At 40.3% G+C, this 21943-nt stretch overlaps 1 protein-coding gene across 3 annotated transcripts; it reads right to left on the bottom strand.

Moving 5' to 3' along the window:
• Nucleotides 1–397: 397 nt before the first annotated feature.
• On the bottom strand, nt 398–21694 carry C8H4orf47 (chromosome 8 C4orf47 homolog). 3 transcript variants are annotated; one of them, XM_021170764.2, is made up of 8 exons: nt 21515–21694; nt 20007–20183; nt 17157–17376; nt 14662–14799; nt 14492–14567; nt 9041–9220; nt 3120–3289; nt 398–608 (listed from the first exon to the last, which is right to left on the bottom strand). In XM_021170764.2, the coding sequence occupies exons 2-8, from the start codon at nt 20104–20106 to the stop codon at nt 542–544; spliced, it is 951 nt and encodes a 316-aa protein (XP_021026423.1). In that variant the 5' UTR covers nt 20107–20183; nt 21515–21694; the 3' UTR covers nt 398–541. The 3 variants fall into 3 exon arrangements, with proteins under 3 accessions (XP_021026423.1, XP_021026424.1, XP_029336683.1); XM_021170765.2 differs by lacking the exon at nt 21515–21694 and adding an exon at nt 21111–21245 and having other exon boundaries at nt 465–608; XM_029480823.1 differs by lacking the exons at nt 14492–14567; nt 17157–17376; nt 21515–21694 and having other exon boundaries at nt 465–608; nt 20007–20087.
• Between the last annotated feature and the right edge of the window lie 249 nt (nt 21695–21943).

Raw genomic sequence — 21943 nt, forward strand, 5'->3', positions numbered from 1 at the left:
GGATGCTCACAGTCATCTATAGGATGGAACACAGGGCCCCCAATGGAGAAGCTAGAGAAAGTACCCAAGGAGCTGAAGGAGTCTGCAACCCTATAGGTGGAACAATAATATGAACTAACCAGTACCCCCAGAGCTCGTGTCTCTAGCTGCATATGTAGCAGAAGATGGCCTAGTCGGCCATCAGTGGAAAGAGAGACCCATTGGTCGTGCAAACTTTATATGCCCCAGTACAGGGGAATGCCAGGGCCAAGAAGTGGGAATGGGTGGGTATGGGAGCAGGGCAGGGAGGGGGTATAGGGAACTTTCGAGATAGCATTTGAAATGTAAATAAAGAAAATATCTAATAAAAAAAAGAATGAAAAATGTAAATCTAAGAATATAGGTCAGCAACCCCAGATTACGTCATTAGCCAACAGTATTTATTAAACAGCATTACGATCAGGAAGGACATCAGAGTTGAGCCTCGTGTTTAAATTTCCTTTACCCGCTATGGAGCCATTTGTTCCAGAACATTGTGTACTCTCTGAGCCACCAAGAGGATCTAGAAGACTAACTGCTTTCCCAGCGTGGTTGAGGAGGCATTCTTGTAGTTCTTCACGTTTAATGCCCTTAAAATCAGAAAAGAAATGAGCATTTAATCTTACTAGTCTAGATACTATACCTTCACATTCTTTAAATGTTCGTGTTATTTTATGACATAAAATCCTACAGCAATTGTCTGTGGTGCTAGTAAACTTGAGGCCTGACACACTCCAGATAAGGAATCTGTTACAGAGCTCTTTGGAACCCCAGTCAACAAGCAAAATAGTCTCATCGACTAAAAAAAAAAAAAAAAAAAAAAAAAAAAAAAAAAAAAAAAAAAAAAAAAAAAAAAAAAAAAAAAAAAAAAAAAAAAACAACTTTGAATTAAAAACAGGTATACTTAGAAAAATCTAAGAAGCAGAAAAAAATTATGAAATACATTTTACTGCTAGTACCCAGGAGTCTATTAGCTTTCAAATTAGTATAGAAGGGTTTGAAACTGGACTCAGGGTGATTATGATCACGTAAAATGAGGCTTCAATAAGCTTAAAGCTACTAACATACAATAAACATCTGGGTTTTCTGAAAAACAGTCAGTTGCTGCTTCTCTGCTCTAAGCATCTTACTAGTGCACCAGAGAACTCTCTCAGCTTTGCTGATGGATAGAAGAGACCACAGAAAACTTAACAACCCCACAAAATATCCCAACTAATTGAAGGTAAGTATGAAGGAGAAAATTCCGGTCTCATTATCTGTTCTATTAGATGAAGTTGGCTGACAGAGCCACTGACAGGTGGCTTATCAGAGGATAAAGCTAAAAGGATAAAGAATAAGGGTTCCATGTCTCCTATTTCCAGATCAATGCTCTGCCAACTGGCCCACACAGACCATCATTCCTAAACGCAGTGGCTTAAATAACAAATTTACCCTAATATGCAGAGTATCTGAATCACCTGGCTGTATGGAGAAGCTGCTTAGAGAAATGGCTCAGCTTTAATTCTTTCAGAGTATTTTAATTCTGTTAATGCTAAATCTATTTTACTTTACAAAACTGTAAAGTACTTTGAAGAATAGACATTATATGGATATATTATATATGTGTATAATATATATATACATATACAGATGTGTGTATATATATATGTATATATATATATGATACATTGTCATCATTATCAATTACCAACAATATACATCTCCAAAACCTGTTCACCTGAACCTACAGGAAGAATCAATACAAACTACAGTCTTGGAATTAGGTCCATATTGCATCTAATGAGGACCTTTCATCTTGACCCTGCCTTGTAAGCCAGAGACTGCCTAGACTGCATGGTTTCACTTCTATTTACCACTTGGTGATGTTATAGCTACTGAAATCTAGCATTTGTAAAAATGATCATTTAACATAAAATCTGCATGTACTACATGCTAGGTGATTGCAATATTGTTACATTTTAAAAGATGAGTTCATGGGAAAGACATCAATTGCAATATTTCCAATGAAATTTAAAACAAATGTACATGTAATAATCACAGGGTTAAAAGCAATAGGAAAACATAGTCTTCTGTAGTTAATGCCGCTGATGTTTAAAAACAAGAAATAACTACGAGCTTAACATCTTGTCTAATAATATAAGAATCATACAGCTGCATGAGCAAATACCTATAATGTAAGGTGTAACACAATAATAATCCGCAACAGACCAGTTCTATAGAGAGCTGCAGTAGAAGCTTTGCCTGGGGAGATCAGCCAAGACTGTAGGGAAAACCAGTAGGAAGCAGGAGGGAAGCAGACGAACCATCTCATTAGCAATGTAGCAGGCAGACTAAATAACAGTTGATATACCATGGATTTCACGTGACTGAAGCAAAGAATGCATTTAAATAAAGAAGAAGGACCACATAGCAGGTATGGCCACACAGACTCCAGCTCTTCTTACCAAAACACTGTGAACTAGACAGCATTTGACAATATACACATATTTTTATATGTACTTATATTTTAATTATCTAGAATATATCTTAATTTTACAGGTGGATACTGGGACAGAACTTTCAAGGGTCGTTAGGATTCCATATAATTGCTGAATAATAGTTAACGTTACTGTCTACATAATATCCAAGGAGTCTCAAGTGACTCATAATGAATACCTTCCATAACAGAGGTAACAATCTATAATATGCTGACATTGCCTTGTTTTTAAGGTTTTATGTGTATGACTGTTTTGCCTGCATGTATGAACCATGTGGTACGTGCAGAGGCCAGAAGAAGGCTTCAGATCTGCTGGATCAGGAGTTGCAGGTGGTTGTGAGCCACCAGGCGGGTTCTGGGAATCCAGTCCAGGTTCTCTAGGAGAGCAGCAGCCCATGCTTTTAAGCACTGAGCTCTCTCTCCAGCCCCTGTGCTCAGCTCTTCCTTTTTAAAACTATGTACAATAGAACTGGAAAAGACCAAAGACTTAGAGAAGCTGCTGGCTTTGCAAAGGACCCAGCAGAGCCCCCAGACAGGCAGCTCACAGCCATCTGTACTGGTTAGGGCATCAAAAAGGTAGAAATAATCTTTCTCGGTTTACAGACTGAACATAAGCTAAGCCTACCTTTTGACATTCAGCGCCATTATACTTTCAACAGGTCTGCTTTTTGGTCCATTGGGTGGGTGGAAAACCCTTTCACCTTTCGAAGGAATCGCCTTTCCCACTTTGACCACATAAGGGTCAGCTGAGTGTGCTGGGTAAGGGTCAAATGCCCCTGCTTTCATTCCACCAGCCTATAAGCAAGATAACTCAATATCAGTTTGTAAAATGCCTCTACAAAATTACACAGTCACGAAGTTCCTATATACTTCTCTAGCTGATGGAGTTGGTTTTACATTTAAAGAAAGTTATTCATTCTGTTCAAACCCCAGCAAAGGGTCTGTCTCTCTGCTGCTAATTATATAGGATCCAATCATTGTAATGCTAGTAGTTTTCTATAAAAAAAAATGATGGAAATGTTTGTGGAAGATAATATTCAATGCTGTTACCAACCATTGATGTTTTATAGCAACTTTTATCAGGCTATCAATCAGTAATTTAGTAAGCCTATTGATGAAGGAATGAGACAAACATAAGCTATATTTCTCTATGGAAGGGGATAGGGAACTTGGCATTAACAATCCCCCCACCCAAAGAAATAGCATGGTCATAGATGGAGCACAGAAACTGTGTCTAGTAAAAGAAGTTCATGCAAACATGTTCTACCTATGTGATATAGACCTGAAATCACTTGGACATGTTAAACTGACTTGACAGGATGTTTATCTTTATGTTATATAATCACTGAGATAATTTTATGTGGTGATATATGGCTGTAATTTCAACCAAGAGCCAAGGATTAAAATCCTCATTTTGAAGCCTACCTGGGCTTCTATTAACTAGTGCTGGTGGGTAATAGTTAGGGGAGGAGGAAGAAAGAATATAGGGATATAGCTCAAGGGCAGAGAATTTGCCTATAGAGGGTAAACACCTGGGTTTGATCCACAGTAATGTAATGAGAAGAAGGAAAAAAAAAAGAGCAAGCAAACCAATTCATTCTGTGAAATTATAATCCATTTAATTAAGAGTCCTTTTGCTTGTAATATTTAAAGCCAAATATATGTAGATTAAAACTAGAGAGTAGTTTTATATATATATATATATATATATATATATATATATATATATACTTTTTCTCAAAGTATTATATGTATATTTTTAATTAACCAGCATAGCTTTCTGTTTTCAAATTCTTTATTTCATTGTTATCACAGAATGTTCAGGCATCCTTGGGAAGCATCTCATGAAAGAACTAACACTAGTGTGCACTATTAGCTGAAACGTAAATATCCAAGACATCCTTGAACAGGTCATTCTACAAAGGGGATACTGTGCTGGCTAGTTTTTATGTCAATTAAACTCAAGGTAGAGTCATCTGGGAAGAAGCAATCTTAATCATGGAAATGCCTCATAAGATTGGCCCAAAGGGAAGCATGATGGACATTCTCTTGATCAATGACTGGTACCATCCCTGGGCTAGTGGTCTGAGTGTATATAAGAAAGTGGTCTGAGCATCACAGTAAGCAGCTCTCCTCCATGACTTCTGCTCCAGTTTCTGCCTCCAGGCCCTTTAATCTCCTGGCCTGACTTCCCTCAGCAATGGATTTGTAGACTGATATAAACCTTTTCCTTCCCAAGTTGCTTTCATCATGGTGTGTCATCATAGCAATAATAATCCTAAATAAGACAGAAATTGGTACCAGGATAGTGGGCTATTGCTGTGACAGACCTGACCATGTTTTGGGGAAAGAAATATGGAAAGTATTTTGGAACTTAGAGTTGGAAAGGCTGTTGAGTGATGAGAAATCAGTAGGCTGTTCTGTGGGAGCTTGGAAGATAAGAATTTTGAGAGCAATGCAAAGGATGGAGGCCTGGATTGTGAGATTCAAGAAGGAAGTTTGAGAATCCTTTAAAGACTTCGGTCGGGCCATTGGTCATTTTGAACTAAGAACCACTAAAGTGATATGTTGGGGTTGATCCTGTGCACTGTATATTCGATGCTGAGTTCTGTGCCCCCAAATCAGTCTGCGGTCTGGGCATGGGCATTGTTTTAACCAATGTGGTGCAAAGAATGCTCCCCAATAATCTCGGATTAGATAATAAGAGGCTAGCACCTACGCCTGGGCAGGAGAGAGAGGAAGAAGAGACTTGAGATTATAAGGTAGTCTCGGGGAGGGACTATGAAGAGGAGAGGAAGAAGAAAGTCAACCATGCGGCAGATGAACCATGAGCATGTGGCCAAGAGAAGCTTGCCCTGAGCACATACATGGAATAAAGCAAACCAGGCAAAACTCAAACACAGAGTAACATGGGGCCTGTGTCTGGGATGTAGAGTTGTATAGCTCAGAACCTGCCCAGTCTAGACCTACAGCTTGTTAATTAAAATACCAGGTTTCTGTGTCTTTTATTCCAGAGCTAAATGGGCTAGAGTGGGGCAGGAACCCTCCTCCCCCATAAAATTATTTCAACATATGGTATCTAGGGCTAGAATTGACAACCTTGAGATTAAAAGTCTCATGCTTTACTGACTGAGGGTTAAAAATACAGATTTTACTTATTGATGATACCTTAGAGCGATGTCACACAATAGATTATGTGTTTGGTTTTATAGAGTTTGGAGAACTGAGATATGTACACACGTTGACGCACAATACTACTGATGCATGCTCAGAATTCCAACAGGCGTTTGCCTTAAATTCTAAAAAAGGATGATTTTAAGATTGAACATTTATTAGAGATGATGGCTATCTCAGAAATGCCTTTGCAAATTAAAACTGATGATGCCCAGGCATATGCATCCATTAGAATACAACAATATTTTTTAGACATTATGGCATAAAACCTGATTCTGGGACAGCTTCACAGAAAGCTGGTGTCCTCACTTGGTCCATCATCACAGACTGCTCCAGTCCGGACTTCAGTTAAGCCCTCACCTTTCTCAGCATGCAGAGACCAGACAACAAATGCCATAGCTAATTGTCTTAAGACCGACTTGGCTATTATGCCAATTTGGGGGTGGGGTGGGGGCAAAAGAAAAGTGACACCTCAAATCAACAGGAAACAATTTGAAGAGATCTATGCGTCATTTGCAGAAGATGGAGTAGATGTATTCTGCATGGGTGTACTATGGGTGATGCATGTTTACTGTTTCAGGAGAGTTGGTTACATATTGCTAATGGTCTTGGTCAGGGAGGAAATAATAAGGGAGGTTAGATTCAGGAATTCCTTTTTCTCTCTTTTTTCCCCCTCTATCCTCCTTTCTCTCTTATCTATTAGGGGAGAAAAGGGAGAAGGGATGAAAAGAAGGGGGAATATAGGAATAATATAAGAATAATGGGGGAAGGTAGATTATTGAATCTACTTTTAAACCAAAGAATACTAACAAGCCAAAAACCTCACATTGATATAAATCCTTGTATCTTGATGCAAATTTGAGGTTATATTTTGCTACAGCATAATATGTATATATATTTCAACTCCTATTTGAGCCATTGTACCTAAGTGATTCTTTAGAATGCAGCGTTAAGTTCCAATCCTTTTAAGGGCTGCTATTATAAACTGTTTAGCATAATTAAGAAATGCAAGTTAGCAGTAAGACAATCAAAGTCATGGTCATGTTAAACACTAGACTAGTTAACAGAGATATGCTCCCTAGGTTGAACAGATAAGAAATAGCTAGTAACAAGCAATTTTGTCTAATTCAAATATACTAGAGAGATGGTCTTCAGAAACCTACTTATGACATTTTAAGATGTGTTATTATTTTATGGTTTTTTAAACTTGAAACATCAGCTCTCGCCAGCACCCCTTTCTGCTTCAAAGATGATGAGCGTCAAAGAATCTCCTTATGGGGTTTCCTTCAAATGTGGCAAAACTGCCCTTGATTCAACCACTTCAACTGGACACACATGGATGCAGGGAAGTCAACCGAACAACTGTGCAAGAAAAAGATAGGCAAGTATATCATGATTCCTGTTTCACAGAAAAGTCTGTCAGATATCCTGGGCCATACGGCAGATGCTCCTACAACTCAGAGAAATGTTGGGGTAACTATGCAGACAGCCAACTTTCTCTAACGCTTGGAAGCTGCTTGCCTGCACCTCCTACTTAGATAATATTTATTCCTTCTCAGGTCTCCAGGGAGGTGGAGAATAGATACTTACAGTCTCACAATTAAGGCTTAAGTTATTTAGAATTTAAATTGTTTCTTGTTGATTTGAGGTGTCACTTTTCTTTTGCCCCCACCCTTAATTGTCTTAAGACAATTAGCTATGGCATTTGTTGTCTGGTCTCTGCATGCTGAGAAAGGTGAGGGCTTAACTGAAGTCCGGACTGGAGTAGTCTGTGATGATGGACCAAGTGAGGACACTTTCTGTGAAGCTGTCCCAGAATCAGGTTTTATGCCATAATGTCTAAAAAATATTGTTGTATTCTAATGGATGCATATGCCTGGGCATCATCAGTTTTAATTTGCAAAGGCATTTCTGAGATAGCCATCATCTCTAATAAATGTTCAATCTTAAAATCATCCTTTTTAGTCTCGGTTCTCCAAACTTTATAAAATTAAACACATAATCTATTAGGTGACATCGCTCTAAGGTATCATCATTAAGTAAAATCTGTATTTTTAACCCTCAGTTGGCAGAGCATGAGACTCTTAATCTCAAGGTTGTGGAGAAGCAAGAAAAGATTAGACTCCCTAACCTTAAGTATAAAAGCAACTAAAAGTGATACAGAAGAAACGAGCAGATAGACCAGTCAGCTGGAATATAAATTAAGAAATATATTCTCAAAAGTGAAAATTTTTACTTTATAAAGATAACCTTTGGGGGCTAGAGAGATGGCTCAGTGGTTAAGAACACTGGCTGCTTTTGCAGAGGACCTAGGTTCTGTTCCCAGCACCTATACTGGGTGGCTCACAACTCTCTGGAACTCTATGTCCAGGGACCCCATACCCTCTAGTGCCCTCCACCTGCATGTACACGATGCTCATGCATACATATTCATAGATGCAACAACTAGAAAAGGTACAAAGGTACAAAGGACAAAAATACACGCATCCTTGTAGAGTCTACAGCAAGATGAAAAGGATCTGCCAGAAACAGAAAGGTCAAGGTTCAACTATGTTCATAAATAGTCAAAGCACTTTTGTTTTTATGCTCACCACTAAGAAGCTTCTGAAAGAAGCAGCAGGAGACAATTATTTTCATTGTTTCAAAATTTACAGGATGGCTTTCAAAACTTCATTGGAAATTCAAGCACATCTGAAGCAAACAGCAATTGCTTCACTGTAACACCTTTCTCATTCCAGTCATGCTTTGTGGCTCCTCGGGGGTGGGTATGCATGCATGCACTCATGTGTACAGCTGTGCTTGTCAGTGCATGGGCATGTGGGGGTCAGACATTGATATTAGGTGCCTTCCTCTTCCACGTGCCACCTTACGTGTTTGAGACAGGGAGCTCTCTAAATTTGGAGCTCAATCTTGGCTGCCCTGGCTGGCCAGCAAGGCCCTCCGGATCAGCCTGCCTCCTCCCTCTGCCCTACACCTATTACCAAAGTTACACGTGCATGCTGCCAGGCTGAGCTTTGCCTGGGTGCTAGGGGTCCAACTGGAGGTCATCATAGCCATCTCCCCAGAATGCTTTGTGGCCTTATAGGATCTTGTAAATCATCACACAAAGAAAGGCTACATGGGCACTTCAATGAGATGACAGCAAAACACAGGTTCTCCCTGCCCCCAGCATCCTCTATTTCCTCATTTCCTCTGGCCTTGCTACATAGCCTAGGCTAGACTTGAATCCCAAAATCCTTGTGCTTCAAATACAGAAGGCTGGGGATTACAAACAGAATCTGCCCCCATACTCACACACACACACACACACACACTGCTTGAGATTGTGTTTCTTTATAATGCTCAGTTACTTCTCATCCCAAAAGTTTTTACCTTTTTACCAGGAGAGGAGGGCTTAAAGGGCTTGAAAGACACTTCCTTCTTTTCTTCTCTCCTAAGTGGAGGTAAATGGTGCTCTAAAAAGTAAGGGTTACTATCAAAATAGTCCTTCGGGTGAAGATGCAGCTTGAAAGGTGACCCTTTGATTAGTCGATGGTGCTCTTCACTTTCTTTCTGTGAATTGAAGAGTTTCAAAGTTAGACACAATTCAAGACCAAGACCAAAATCACCTTTTAAATCAGCTGTCCACGTGCAGATTCTAAAACACACGGCACTGGGTGTGCTATTGAAAACATTCCCTTATGTTTAACTTCTATGGTTTAAAAAGTGGAGGAGGAGGATAAAGGAAGGAAGGAGGTAACAAGGGAGAGAGGGAAGAAGGAAGAGAAAGAAAAAAGGGGAGGGAGGGAGGGAGGGAAGGAGGAAGGGAAGGGAAGGAAGAAAGGAAGGAAAGGAGGGAGGGAAGGAGGGAGAGAGAGAGGGAGGGAGGGAGGGAGGGAGGGAGGGAGGGAGGGAGCATGCTTGCTGATGAGTAAGCACAACCTTCACTTTGGACAGAAGTTACTTGAGATTTAACAGTCTGTCACCTGAACAAGTCCTCACTGCAGTCCTGCACAGCAAGAAGGAAAGGCTTGGTCTCCAAGTCCAATCCTGGCTCCTTCCTACTTTTTTAGCATTTTTCAAGAATTAAAGGAAAATGCTGACCTTTGGTGTCACATCTTTGAATGTAATGAGAATTCTATTTCCCCTTGATGTTGTTAAAGATCAAATGAGATTATGTAGAGAAAGCATTTGGCACATGGTTGGCCCTTAGCAAATATCAGTTTTTAGTTCTAAGCACAAAAAAATACTTAGTGCTTACATTATAACATTTTTATATTATAGAATTTCTAGCTACATAATACTCAAGCAAAACAGAAGTTATTTTTTCAGTCTTATATTACAATCCTTTCTATGTGTAAGAACTAAATTTAAAATTGCTAGTTCTTGGAAGAACAGCAAAAAGATTGTGAAATACGATTTAGAAAGATAAAATATTGATGTTTTACATTCTTACACACATGAGATTTGATATTTCATCATTTAACAAACTGAATGGGAACAATTTAAATGAGATCAAAGTACTCAAGAGAAGACATTAGTAGGCTGTGCTGGCTAGATTTATCTCAACTTGACACAAGCGAGGATCATATGGAAAGAGGTACTCTTGGTGGAGAAAATGCCTCTATCAAGTAAAGTAGCATAAAGACAGGCACATCGATCAATGGAATCAAATTGAAGATCCAGACATAATTCCACACACCTATAAACATTTGATTTTTAACAAAGAAGTCAAAAGTACACAATGAAGAAAAGACAGCTTCTTCAACAAATGGTGGGCAAATGGGTTGGCTGTATGTAGAAGAATACAAACAGATCATATTTATCACCCTGCACAAAATTTAACTCCAAGTGGATCAAGGACCTCAATGTAAAACTATATGCACTGAATCTGATAAAAGAGAAAAACAGGATAGACTTAAATTTTTGGCACAGAAAAGGACATTCTGAACAGAACATTGACAGCATAGCCACCAAGAACAATAATTAATAATAAATAAGACCTCATGAAGCTAAAATCTCTCTGTTCAGCAATGGACATGATCATGGGGCAAAGCAGCAGTCTACAGAATGGGAAAAGACTTTTGCCAATTATAAATCTATTAAAGAATTAGTATCTAAAAGATATACATAATAGTATAAAACCTGAACATCAAGAAAACAAATAAGCCAACTGAAAAATTGGGAAAGAACTAAGCATAGAGTTCTCAAAAGACAAATGGCTGGAGAACTTAAATTTTTAACATCCTCAGTCACCAGGGAGACAGAAATTAAAATTAGTCTGAGATGCCATCTTACACCAGTCAGAATGGCCAAGATCAACAAAACAAATGGCATCTCATGCTGGTGAGGATGTGGATCGAGAGGAGCCCTCATCCATTATAAGAGGAGTGCAAGTTATGGGACACAGTGTGGCCATTCCCCAGGAAGCTGGGACTCAATCTACCTCAAGACCCATCTTTACTGCTCTTGGACATTTACCAAATGACGCTTTATCCTACCCCAAGGAAACTTGCTCAGCCACGTTCACTGCTGTTCTATTCACAATAGCCAAAAATTGGAAACACCCATGACGTTTATCAACTGATGAATCAACAATGAGAATGTGGTACATGTATATAATGGAATATTATTCATCTGCTAAGCAATGTGAAATTCTCAGGTAAATGGCTAGAACCAGAAAAAAACAAAAAAACAAAAAAACAAATCATCCCAAGGGAGGTAACCCAAAAAGACAAATATGTGTTTTTCTTCTATGTGAACGATAGCTTTTAAGCCATTTATACGTATGGTACAATCTGAATAACCACTGAGGTTATGTGCCTAGTAAGGAACCAGCAGAAAGGAGAGGAGCTCTCAAGGAAGAGGAGATAGAATATATTGTTATGGAGAGATGGGGGAGGGGTTAGAACAGGAGGATTAAATAGGGAAAGGCATGGAAGTGAGGGGTAAGGGAGAAGGGGAGAGACAACTAACGCCAAAGGCCATTTGAAAAGCCATATAGGAACCTACTACTATAGATGCTTCCTAAAATTCAGACAGATAGGAAAGGAATCTAAAAAACAGAACCAAAAATAACAGGGAAAACAAAGCCCCAACTAGACATCTTATGCTACCGAACTCTCCGGTACCAGAAATGAAAATCTTGTAAGATGTTGATCCAAGGAGTCCCATGAAAAACCTTAAACAATACAGGCTATTATTGATAAGACTATATATGTTACTCTCCATGACATGATGGTAAGGCTCTATTGTCATCAAAAACTAAGACGTCAAGCTGGTGTCTAACTACAAGTGTTACTCCGCTAAATGGTCACGATTCTGGAAGGCTCTCTGCATGCTATGGGAGGAGGATCAATAGCTCTTCATCCCTAAGTCTTCATCTCCCAACTACATACCCCATGACCTATAACAACAATCTGCTCCAAAATATATGGATACAATTGTGGCGCAGATGTTTTGAGAGGAATCAACCACTTTCTGATTGGATTCAAAGAGAGAGCACTCGATGCGATGTAATCCACACCTGACACAGCCAAAGTGACTAAGAATCTAGATAGGTCATTCGCCTAAAGAAAACCCAACAGTATTAATTCTGCTAAAGGAATATAACAGTTAAATGACTCTTAATGATGTATTCTTATACTTATAGATCAGTGCTTCATTCAGCCCTCATCAGAGAAGTTTCTTCTTGCAGTATATAATTAAAACAGATATGCACAGCAGGAAGGTGTGCAAAGAGTGAGAGACTCTGGAGTACTCAGTCTTAAATGAAATGTTTCACCAAAGCCCTCCCTCCTGTCAAAGCTCAGGGATCTATGAGGAAGAGGAGGAAGAAAGACTGTAAGAGCCAGAGATGATGGATGCCTCCAAGGAAACAGTGGCTTCCAGACACAACAAGGCTGATGCTCACATGAACCGAGATACTGTGAGAGTATGCATTAAGTCCTGCATAGGTTCAACCCAGATGGGGTTCCAGCAGTGAGTGGGGGAGGTAGACATGGCCTCCCACCCATAACCTAAAAGCTATCACATTTGATGCCTACTAGTAAAAATAAAGCCAGTTTTCTCCAGTGGGGTCTCACTGGGTTTGTTAACCAGGACAGGCTCCGCGCCCTGGAACTGCCCACCAACACAAAATGAGCTCAGTGGTCTTTTGTCTCATTTTGCTTTGCTTAGGTACTTTTTGTCTTATTGGTCTTTTGCTTGTTTATTTTGATCTCCATTTTTGTCCGTTTGTGAGGTGTGTATGTGTGTTTTCTTAGATTTTTGTGTGTGTGTGTTTTAATGTTTCTTTTAAAGCAGTGATTTCTCATCCTAATGCTGGGACCCTTTAATATAGTTCCTCATGTTGTGGTGACCCTCCAAACCATAAAATTATTTTGTTACTACTTCATAACTGTGATTTTGCTATACTTATGAATTGTAAAGTAAATATCTGATATGCAGGATATCTGTCATGTGACCTTAAAGAGGTCTCAAACCACAGGTTCAGAGCCACTGTTTTAAAAAGAGAGAACAAGCCCGGCGTGGTGGCGCACNCCTTTAATCCCAGCACTCGGGAGGTAGAGGCAGGCGGATTTCTGAGTTCGAGGCCAGCCTGGTCTACANAGTGAGTTCCAGGACAGCCAGGGCTACACAGAGAAACCCTGTCCTGAAAAACAAACAAACAAAAAACAAAAAACAAAAAACAACAAAAAAAAGGGAGAACATAAAGGTGGATGGGTAGGAAGGTAAGGTTGATCGTGGAGGAATTGTGGGAGGAGAAAACATGATCAAAGTATCTTACATGGAAAGAAAACAGGTTTTCTTCAATTACAAAGACAAGACTGCCAGTAGGCAAGTCTGTACTACATTTTAATTGGTGACAGATCTGGAAGCGCCCTTGCTGCTGCTCCTGCGTGCTCTAAAAAAAACAAGCTAAGCAAGCCAATACGCAGCATCGCAGCATCGGGTTTTGCTTCAGTTCCCACCTCCAGGTTTTTACCCCTGAATTCCTCAGCTGATGTCCCTTAGTGCTGGTGTGGGACCTGGGAGTGGTAAGTTTATACATAAGGCCCTCACTCCCCAAGCTGCTACCCATGTCTTAACGCAGCAAGGGAGAGCCTAAGCCTACATCCCGTAGCTCTCTGGGTCCTCACTCCCCTCGGCGTCTTCTGCTTTGTGTCCTCTGTTTCCCTGTAGAACTTTGAGAGTTCTTAGCCATCTGCCTTTCTTTGTCCACACTGGAGCAGTGGTCTTTTAACTATTATGTGTATCCTTTGGACACTATTTCTTAAATTTTAATTTTCATGGGAATCCATTCAGGTTATAAACTACCAAGCTCAAAGACTTCTGATTACGCTGACCTGCTGTGTGGCCTTTGCATCAGAAATGCTAACACTTATATGATTCTAAAGCCTGCTATTAAAATGCAATTTAAAAATATTATGTGCATTGGTGTTTTGCTATACATGTTTGTCTGTTAACCACTTGCATGCCTGTTGTCAACAAAGGCCAGAAGAGGGCACTGAATCCCCTGGAACCAGAGTAACAGGTGGTTGTGAACTGCTATGTGGGAGCTGGGACTCAAAGCTGGGTCCTTTGGAAGAGCAGCCAGTGCTCTTAACCACTGAGTCATCTCTCCAGCCCCACATAAAAATGTTTAAGACTCCTGTGTTTACTAGACCATGGCTATGTTTTATCAGACAGTATTTGTTTTACTAACTGCTGGCTTAGAATGTTGCTATCAACATGCAGATACCCAAGAGATCAAAAGAGACAGAACAAAATAAAATTTTATTGTGAGTTAATTTTCAAAGTTGAACAAATAAAGGTTGAAACGTTCAAGACATATGATTTTACCTTATAACTCTGTCTCGCTGCATCGTATAAGTCAGAAGAATGTGAAAGCTGCTTGCCTATGGTAACATTGGCATAGCTAAAACAAAAAAGGCGTAGGTAATGATGAATGAGAGCTCAGGTGATGTTGTAAATTCATAACAAATTACACAAAGGTACTAGGAATATCTTACCCATATCCAGTTCCTTTTTTTCCTGGGTTGGTATATAAATTCTTCCCCGGTGGCTGATATTTGTCCCTGGGTTTTATCTGAGCACTGAAGAATGGGACAGGGCCACCAATTGTTCCATAATAGCTTCCTAATCCACTTCTTCAATGCCATTTGGAGGTTTTTTTTTTTAAAGGAAGATATTAAAATGTCAAATTCTATGTTATATACATCACCACAAGTTTATTTTATTTTTTTAAGATTTATTCATTTTATTTTATGTATATGAGTACACTGTAGTTGTTTTCAGATACACCAGAAGAGGACATCAGATCCCATTACAGATGGTTGTGAGCCACCATGTGGCTGCTGGGAATTGAACTCAGGACCTCTGGAAGAGCAGTCGGTACTCTTTAACTGCTGAGCCATCTCTCCAGCCCACAAGTTTATTTTAAAGGATTGAAAAAAGCAGAAATCTTGGAAGATTTACTGTACCAAACATGTGTTTCCTCCTGTGGAGTGAAGGGGCCTTGAATCAACTGGAAATCAGTTGGTTACCCCTGTGGATTCATGTCACTGTTGTACCTATGGGCATAGCTTGCCGCACTGCTCATTACTACAGTTCACAGCTGGATGAGTCTGTTGATGACTTCTTGACCTTAGTAGGCTACATAGCCCCTTTGGTACTATGAGGGCTAGTCATCTGGAAGGAAGCACCCCCTCACCACAGGGCTCAGGGATCACTTCAGAATAGAGGGTAATAAGACTGTAAGCGTTAGAGGTGGGGAGGACCAGAGCAAAAAGCGTTTCTGGACATGACAGGACCACTTTACTCCTAAACTCAAAAGTATTTGTGGCTATCTGTACAAGTCCCTTGCAAGATCCAGCTAGTAACATGGTGGCACCGAAGGGGATGAGGCTGACGGGCTCCCCCTAACTTAGAAGCTATGGACAGGCAATGCCTCCTGGGAAGGGAGAGTTGGTTTTCTTTAAGGGTGTGGCCCCAGTGGGTTCACCATGCTCCAGGGGATGCCCCCCCACCCAGGAGTATATGAACAGCACAAATTGAACTCCTCAGGTTATTTAGAAAGGAAAAGGGGACACAAGGCTGGGGTGAAGGTGTGGAGAAACGGAAGAGGGGAAGGGGAAGAACAAATATGATTAAAACAAATTATATTAATTTCTCAATTAAGAAAATACTATATTTATGAAAGAGTACCTGCTAGATAGAAATCTGAACTATAGAAATGAAGTTTCACAAAGTTCAAGTAATTAAGCAGGAAGTTAGACTTTGGTCAGTCCTCACCTACCATAAATCCTAAACTAAATCAAACTTATCAAGTGGGAATGAAAAATCATATTTTATTTATTTTTTATATCTTTTCTTTATTAGATATTTTCTTTATTTACTTCAAATGCTATCCCGAAAGTTCCCTATACCCTCCCCCCGCCCTGCTCCCCACCCACCCACTCCCACATCTTGGCACTGGTGTTCCCCTGTACTGGGGCATATAAAGTTTGCAAGACCTAGGGGCCTCTCTTTCCAATGATGGCCAACTAGGCCATCTTCTGCTACATATGCAGCTAGAGGCATGAGCTCTGGGGGGTACTGGTTAGTTCATATTGTTGTTCCACCTATAGGGTTACAGACCCCTTCAGCTCCTTGGGTACTTTCTCTAGCTCCTCCATTGGGGGCCCTGTGTTCCATCCTATAGATGACTGAGAGCATCCATTTATGTATTTGCCAGGCACTGGCATAGCCTCATACGAGATAGCTATATCAGGAAAATCTTGCTGGCATATGCAATAGTGTCTGGGTTTGGTGGCTGAAAAATCGTATTTTAAATCTTTGTTATATTATAGACTAGCGTCTTATGGCTTAATGGAAAGGAAAAAATAAGAAATTTTTACATCGACAGCTGGCATAATCCAACTACTGGTAAATCACTATAATTGTCCAGGTATTTAAAAATAATTTAACCATAATAAATTCTTTTCTTTGTTTAAAAAGGGTTTCCCTTCACTTCACATCTTCACATTCATATATATATATATATATATTGGGTTTTCGAGTCAGGGTTTCTCTGTGTAGCCCTGGCTGTCCTGGAAATCACTCTGTAGACCAGGCCGGCCTCGAACTCAGAAATCTGCCTGCCTCTGCCTCGCAAGTGCTGGGATTACTTATTTATAATTTTTATAAGCAGAAAAATACACAAAGCATAAATAGCATTTTCCTAGGCATTTTCCCCATTATTACTTTTGCAAATTTTTTGAAAAAAAGAGTAACTTTATTACTTAGTTATATTTTTATTATATGAAACAATAGACACCAGTGACCCAGAGAGTAAAAGAAAAATATGATAAAGATCTATTTAAAATTACCTATCAGTTTGCATCACCCAAAATAACTGTCTCCACAGAAGCCATTCATAGTTAAAAACTGGATCCTACAGGAAAGCATCTACTTTGAGTTAGAGAAAGTCGAAGCAGACTGGTAAGACATTCCCCACAGTACTTACGGCTTTTTCTCTCCGCTACTAGGGATGAAAGCTTTGCCTAGGTTCTTTTTGGATTCTGCCAGCATATACCGTCTCCTCACTTGATTCAAATTCACATAGCCTTCCCCTTCAAAAATCCTTGCAAACTGGGAATCAAAGTATCCTGCCTGGAGACTGGACATTTCTTTGGTTCCCCCCGGTAGGATCTGTCTATTTTTGCTTGCAGCCTCATTAAAGGGTCCTTCAAAGATAAAGAGCATTATAATCTTGACTTCAATCCTAATTAAAGTGAATTAAAACAAAAAACGATGAGCCAATTAAACGTTTGCACTGGTAAACCACTAAAAACTCTGCACGCCGGGCAACTGTGATATAAAATCTAAGAAGTTTTCTTGAAAACATTTGAACATTTGGGCTGAAGTGAGGTTTTGTCTGGTTTTTGTTGTTGTTGTGTTTTTAAACTCATCTGTTTTTTGTTGTTATTGTTGCTGGGTTTTTTATTGTTTGTTTTTTGTTTTATTTTGTTTTGGAGACGGCGTTTCTCTGTGTAGCCCCAGCACTCCGGGAACTCACGCTGTAGATCAGACTGGCCTTGAACCTGTCTGCCTCTGCTTCTGGAAGAAGCCAGGATTACAGGCACGCAGCACCACGCAGAACTGGGGTGAAGTATTACACACCCTACACAGAGGAACCCTACCTGTCTCTGCTTCTGGGCCCATGTTCACGAAGAGCTCAGAATGTTCCCAGCACGTACTTTGTAAACAAACACATGAAACAGCCCAACAGCTGCCTAGACCTTAAACTTTCAACTGTCATATTTGCACAACAAAATAGTCCAGAAATTTGTTTAAAGGTTGCTTTTTTGTGAATATGTAGATTTTCATAATTTGAATCTTGAAGGCCTTAACTTCCTAACAGCAAAGAGGGTTTTTTGTTTTTGTTTTGTTTTGTTTTTGTAAGTGTACACCTGTAGCTACTGAAATGTGAATTCGATTTTGTTCATTTAAATTTCTGTTTGTTTTTAGTAGACCAGTTTTTGGTTTCTGTTTGTTTTGCATTTTGTTTATTTGTTTGTTTGAAGCAGGTCTCACTATGCATCCTTGGCCAGCCTGGATTTTCAAATGTAGACTACAGCGGCCTTAGAATCATACTGATCCACCTGTCTCTTGTTAACTTACATTTAAAAAAAAAAAAAAAAAGAGGTTGTACACGTCACCTCACAGTCTGCCGTGTAACCCCCCGAATGAGTCGTTTTTGCTGTGCTCCATTACCCACTTTCCTTTCATGGGTAATGATACTGTGTGGCCCAGAGAACGTGCAGATACGGCCATGGATACTGTATACCACTTTTTCCTCTGTTAATGCTTAGCACAATACATACTTTATTCTATACCTTGTTTTTCTAGTTGATCATTTGCTTTGGGCATGTTTCTATATCAGATGATTTTTTGATACACAAAACCTTAGCTGAGACTTGAAGGTATATATTTATGTTTCTTTGGTCTTTAGACGGGTTGTCCCACAGTCCAGGCTGACCTGAAACTCCCAATCCTCCTGCCTCCAACCTCCCAGGTACTAGGATTACTTTAATGGGCCACCACACTGGGTTAATTTTAGATTTCTTATTACGGCTTTTCTTGATAAAGCAATCTTTCAGATGTTCAGTTGGCAGTGTGTTTTTCAGATGAGTGATAGTGGATACCCTTCATGGAGTCAAACGATTTTTTACACTCGGGTCCCTAGAGAGATGGCTCAGAGGAAAACCACATTTATTCTGTCAGAGAACCTGAATTCAGATCCCAGAACTTCGGCATCCAGGAAATCTGATTTCCCCTTTAGACCTTCAAGGACCCCAAGTACACATTTGGCACACATACATACATGTGGCCAAATACACATTAAATAAACAAATAAAAAAAATTACACAGCTGAACGTCCACTACTCTAGAAGAAAGTTACCAATGGAAGGAAATAAAATTACCCATGAAGAGTAAACAAAGCTGGGGCCAGAGAGATGGCTCAAGTGGTTAGGAGCTCTTGTTTCCTCACACCCACATGGAAGCTAACCGTCATCTGTAACTCCAGTTCCAGGAGAACCAACACCCTCTTCCGGCCTCCCCAGGCATAATGCATATATATGATCCAAAGATATACATGCAGGCAATATACTCATACACATAAAATAAAAATAAATAATCAAATCTTAAAAGTTTTTTTTAATAAATGAAAGTAAAGAAGCCCTGTAAAATGAGCTTCCCACTCTTAAGAAACTAAGTTCTTCCTAAGTCTGCTGCACTAACGCAAGTTGTCACAATATATGATAGAACTCAATGCTCTAAAATATGTACCATTAAAAAAATAAATACTGCCAGGCATGGTTGGCACACACCTTTGATCTCAGCACTCTGGAGGCTCTCTCTCTCTCTCTTTCTGTGTGTGTGTGTGTGTGTGTGTGTGTGTGTGTGTGCGCGCGCGCGCTCGCGTGTGTGATGGCTTGAATATGGTTGGCCTAGGGAGTGTACTAGTAGGAGGTGTGGCCTTGTTGGAGAAAGTGTGTCATCCTGGGTGTGGGCTTTAAGACCCTCACCCTAGCTGCCTAGAAGTCAGTCTTCTCCTGTTTGTCTTTGTAACAAGAAGTAGAACTCTCAGCTGCCCCTGCACCATGCCTGCCTAGATGTTGACATGCTCCCACCTTGATGATAATGGGCCAGTAAGCCAGCCCCAATTAAATGTTGTCCTTATAAAAATTGCCTTGGTCATGGTGTCTGTTCACAGCAGTAAAACCCTAACTAAGACAATATGTATGTAATTAAAATCTTTGTATTGGAAATATATGCTATTCAAGTATTTTAAAATACCAAAGATACTCACGATTAAATGGTGACACATATTTGTCGCCCACAGTGATGTATTCCATCTCACTGAAGAGGCCAATCCTCTCCATATCTGTTTTCCCACCTTCTATCGGCATGGTTGCTCCTTGGGGTGGTAACTTCGAAAAGGTTCTTAGATCTTCTTTTGCAGCAAAATCCTACTTTACACTGAAAACTACAGGAAATCATTTTTAAAGAAAAGAATGATTATTAAATATCAAACTATTTATTTGCCATTATTTTAAGTCTCTGGATTGGTTGGTTGGTTGCCCCATCAGATAGGCCTGTGCATAGCTTTTGTGAGACCAAACTAGGAACAATATACTTTGCAGGTTAAAGATTTGTTTCCAGTTAAGACAGTTAAGAATAAGCTCCTATTTGTCCTGTACAGGCTAAGGTTTCTATTTGTAGTTAAAGAATACGTTCCTGTTTGTCCTGCGTTAAGTGCTGCCAAGTTGAGATTTCTATTTGTAATTAAGGATTGATCCCTGTTTCTTAGATAGGATGTAAACTGCAAAATGTCTTTCAACCAACACTAAACTTGCTACCCGATTCACATGATGTAACCTTGTTCCTTCCCTTTCATTGTTCTTTGGTTTTGTTTTTACAATGTATAATAGCCAACTCTCTCAGTCAGGTGAACAGTATAAAAAGGACCTAATGAGGATGCCGCAAGGGTTGCTCTCTTAATCTCCTCTTAGAGACAGCCAGCAGGCTAGTACGGGCACATCCCAACACACAGCTTGCTTTAATTGGACAGTCATGGATTTGGTCTCTTCTCCTGGAGATTCTCAGCTTTAACACCTTCCCAAGCTTCATTAACAGTCATCTTACATCCGTGGTTTGGCACCCTTTATTTTCCCCAGTGAACTGACAGCTGCACAGCTAGGAACCACGAACTGAGTTTCAATCCCCTTCACCACATTCTTGAGGCAAAGCTGCCCAGTCTGGAATGGAACTCCTGGAATCAGGGAACCTCTGCCCTAACCTCCGGAGCGACTTGAATGACAAAGCCCCTTTAGTTTTCTACCATTGTCGCCTCAGCGCTTGCGGCCAGTGCCTTCAACTTTGTCCCGACATTAAACTCTTAAGTAAAACTTACAAAGTATTCATTCACACATTTACGCAATGTTTTTTTGCAACCCTCTCCTTCTGGTCAGGTAGAAGTAGGAAAACAGACTTTAAAAGGCATACATCTTGGTTTATAATCACGTAGACACGAAAATCGTGGGATTCTACCCAAGTAGAATATGGCAAGTTCCCTTCAAAAAGTTTGGCTAAGAAGGTTCCTCTGTTATAGCCCTGTCAACTGCATCCTTGCAATTTACTCAATAAATTTTTTTCTACGCCAAAAAAAAAAAAAAAAAAAAAAAAAAAAAAGCTTGGCTAAAAGGGAGAAACTGCAGAAAATAAATGGACTGATTGTCTAAGTTATTCCCTCTAGGGAAAGGTAGCTTGAAGTAGGCAGGTAGCTAAGGAAAACCCATGTCTGCGAGGCCGAGTCACCTCTCCAAAAGACACCTAATCCCACAACCAGGATCAGATGGACCCTGCTCCGGTCGGGGATCACTCCACAGCAGAGCCCGAAGAGCTCGAGGCTACGCGCTTATGCCGGGGCTCGAGCCTAGAGCGCAGCAGCAGAGGCGCGCGCCGCACAGTTCCGCAAGCTGCCGCTGGCGCGTGTTAGGCCGCGTTGCCGTGGGAACGGGAGAGTCCATTTCCCAACACGCTACTGGAGGCCCTGGGAACGTTCGAGCCCGCACAGCACGTCCGCGAAAATGGAAGAAAGGCCATAGAATACGTAAGTCTCAGCCAATAAAATCTCTCGAAACTAAGCCTTCTGTTTCCCCGCCATCGGCGAATAGTTTCCCTGTGGTACGCTCCGTGATGGTTGACGCGAAGCATTCTGGGAGTGGTAGTCATCTGTCGGAGCCC

The sequence above is a fragment of the Mus caroli genome, chromosome 8 (assembly GCF_900094665.2).
Source record: "Mus caroli chromosome 8, CAROLI_EIJ_v1.1, whole genome shotgun sequence".
Taxonomy (NCBI): Eukaryota; Metazoa; Chordata; class Mammalia; order Rodentia; family Muridae; genus Mus; species Mus caroli.